A 3371-nucleotide genomic window follows, 5' to 3' on the forward strand; every position below is an offset into this window, starting at 1 on the left:
ATATATATATATATATATATATATATATATATATATATGTTCTTTGGTTTTGACCATAAACATCATAAATAAAAAATTCATACTGACCAACATTGTCTTTGTTAGTAACTAGTAAGCACGGCCACGGATATATATCACAAACCAAAATATTTTAGTAAAACAGTTTTTGAACTGGTAAAGAAATCTATCTATCCAAAAATAACAATTTATTTTTGTTGTTAAAACTAAAAAATTAGTATCACAATTGAAATAGGACTTTGTAATTACTCTTTTGCTCGATATAAATAAACACGTAAACTTGTGATCTCTGTCTAGCTCAGAAAAAGAAGACCTAGTTGACCCTTATCTCCAAGCCGCCATCAATGTCCACTCGATTGGGAAAAACCAGCTTATTCTTCTTCATCATCATCGTCTTCCTGGTCTTGCTTTTTGTGGGAGCTTCAGAGGCTCGCAATCTTCAGCCACGCATCATTATTCCTGAACAAATCCAAATAAATCATAACCAAATTGAGGAATATGACCCACTCAAAGAGGATGACAAGTTAGCATATTTTGGTGACCTAGTTAAAGATAATGCCAAATCGGCATACTATGCTTACTTGCATACCAAGCGTCTAAACACATTTGGCACCAATTGGCAATGGAGGATTGATGTCCTTTTGTTTCTAGCTATTTTCTCTTTATTCTTTACCGATTTATGTTTTAGGGTTTTCTTTTGCATCGCAAGCAAATGTTCTTCTAGGTTTTCTAAATATGTCTGATACTTGAGATTTGTTTTGTACGATTATTCATTCAACGTTGTTCCAAGCTTTTTACTTCTGATTCGTGTACTACACATTTATTTTTTATTAAATCGACCTGTTATGTAATTTGTTTTTTCTTCAGTACAACCGTAGGTCGTATAAGGTAACTTTTACGACATGAATTTATTGCTTAACAATTTAATATAAAAACCCTAATCTGCAACTACTCTTCTTGAGACAGATGACCACACAGAAACAATGAGAATCTAACAACTAACAATCGTATATTATTTTCACATAAACAATGAAATTCACGATTATGAAAAATTAAATCTATAAGATTTTGCACGATATTGTCATGATTATTTAAATACAAATAATTAAGTGAACATAGATGATATTAATTTGTAATTAAATCAGTAATCAAAGAGGACTCCACAGTCAATTCTTTCAAAAGAAATCTTCTTTGCTTCGAGATCATACCCGATGTTATAATTTTGTTGAGCCGTCGCACCAATGCTGTTCATATTACCCGTGCTCGGGGTCACGGCTAAGCAAAAAAGATTTGGTGCAACCTTCATGAATACACTCTTCACATCTAAAGACAACTCTGCTCCATCTGATAAATGAAACGTTACAATCGGGAATCCAGACTCGACCAAATCTCGCTCATAGTCTCCATTGTAGCACTCCACTTTAAACATGCCTTCTTGATTCACATCTGCTGTCGTAAACCTTCCATCAAATACTTCTTCAATTTTGTTCTTTAATGGCTCATACGCTTCTTTAACTAAGCTTGTTAATGAATTTCCCGTGTCAATTATTGTACCGCCTAAACCGGTCTGGTAGTTACGTTGGAATACCCCCGGGTCGGTCGGGAGCATCGTTCCATCCATGCTGATCGCTTCTATTGTAACGTAATAGAAACCATTTTCGATCTCTAAGGGTGTTGTGTCTCCCAAGATATTGGCACCGTCATCTCCTAGGACTAAGACATTATGAGGGTAAGAAGGATCGTCTAAGCTTCCAAAGCAGTATGAGAACTTTGTACCGAATCTATGAACCAACGAGAATTCACCATATCCTAAACCGAGAATGCCGGTTCCTACTAGTGGATCACCGTAATTGTTATGGCCACAACCAAAAACTACGTTAGGTAAAGAAGCTGATGAAGACTCATCGTAGATTGTATTAAATACCAGCGTATCTTTAGCTAGTATGCCTTTGCTCCCTGTATCATCCATGTATCTCATGGAGTACTCGCATGATCTGGTCTTTGAATTGAATCTTAAGCTAGGCATGGAGTATTCAGATGTTTTGCAAGATTGGTTACGGTGAGTGTAAGATCTTGAAGGATCAAAAATAGGAAGACTCTGGTCATAACAATTGATGCAAGGTTGACACTGTAGCCATAAAAGATCACTGCCGGTGTCCATGTGGAGAAGTTGCGTGACTGGTGGGCTACCTATTGATATGTTGACCAAGAAAGCTTGTGGGATGATAGGGACGTTAGGGGAAAGGTGTGCGATGATATCTCCAGTTGCTTTGGCTTTCGAGTACTCTAGACGTGCAACGGAGGCTTCCTCGATACGGGAGACATATGGTGGTTCTTGGGAAGAATGTATTTGGTTGGAGTGAACGAGATTGAGAACAAGGGTTGGTGATGCTGACAAGAGAACTACAGAGGTAGAGAAACAGAGGATGATGAGATCATAGACGAGAGGAGATGTAAGGAAAATCGCCATTTTTTTGTTTACGTAAAACACTTAACATACGCAATGAATATATAAGTAACGAGGACACTGTTAATAAGTTTGCAACAAAGTAGCTAGAACCCTTAAAGAAGATGCAATAACATATTCCTGTAAGATTTATGCATGAGCATCTTTACATTTTCTTAAGTGAGCATGAAGTGTTGAGGTCGGAAGAGAAACTACTGGCAAGAATTGATTGTTTATTGTTTACTGAAACCTATGTGATATCCATGATGATATGTTGGTATATATACTTTTCTTTTAAAATATAAAAGAAAAAAAAAAGAAGAAGTAAATCCATGATTGTATAGTACTCTTTTCGTTGAGAATATAAATCTGGATCCTAGCTACGTGAGATACATGAACGAAATTTTGTTGCCTAAAATATGAACAGATTAGTTGGTATAGCCTAAAATATGAACAGATTAGTTGGTATATATGTATTGAAGTTATGTTAGTATAAACTAAAAAACAATGAATCATGCAAGAAGATAAACATTCCACACGAAAAAAGAAGTTAAAACACAAAGAGCATTCATGATCGTGATACGTTTATAATTATATCGTGTACGTTACTTTTTCGTTCGTGTTCCTCGACCTTTTTGTTGAAAACATAGTATATATTTGAATGCAGACTAAACACGTGAGATCCATGATCAGATGATCTCATTCCACTTTTTGTTGAAATTATATATATAATTTATTAAATTGTGTTTGAAGATATGTTGGTATCCCAAAGGCCAAAGGAATGGTAATATATGTATCAATAAGCTTTTTTAGCCTTTTTCTAATTCCTTGCGTGACAATTTTAGTCATGGGCGTTTTCATCATCAATCATCATAACCTTTTTTTTTTTTTTTTTTTTTTTTTTTCG

At 35.2% G+C, this 3371-nt stretch overlaps 2 protein-coding genes across 2 annotated transcripts; one reads left to right on the forward strand and one right to left on the reverse strand.

Annotated features, from left to right (window-relative positions):
• On the forward strand, positions 338-761 carry LOC104727671. Its single transcript, XM_010446756.1, has one exon. It carries the CDS (start codon positions 363-365, stop codon positions 759-761), a length of 399 nt encoding a protein of 132 aa, XP_010445058.1. The 5' UTR covers positions 338-362.
• LOC104727672 (aspartyl protease UND) lies at positions 1160-2488 on the reverse strand. The gene has a single exon (XM_010446757.1). It carries the CDS (start codon positions 2486-2488, stop codon positions 1160-1162), a length of 1329 nt encoding a protein of 442 aa, XP_010445059.1.

This window comes from Camelina sativa, chromosome 11, assembly GCF_000633955.1.
Source record: "Camelina sativa cultivar DH55 chromosome 11, Cs, whole genome shotgun sequence".
Classification (NCBI taxonomy): domain Eukaryota; kingdom Viridiplantae; phylum Streptophyta; class Magnoliopsida; order Brassicales; family Brassicaceae; genus Camelina; species Camelina sativa.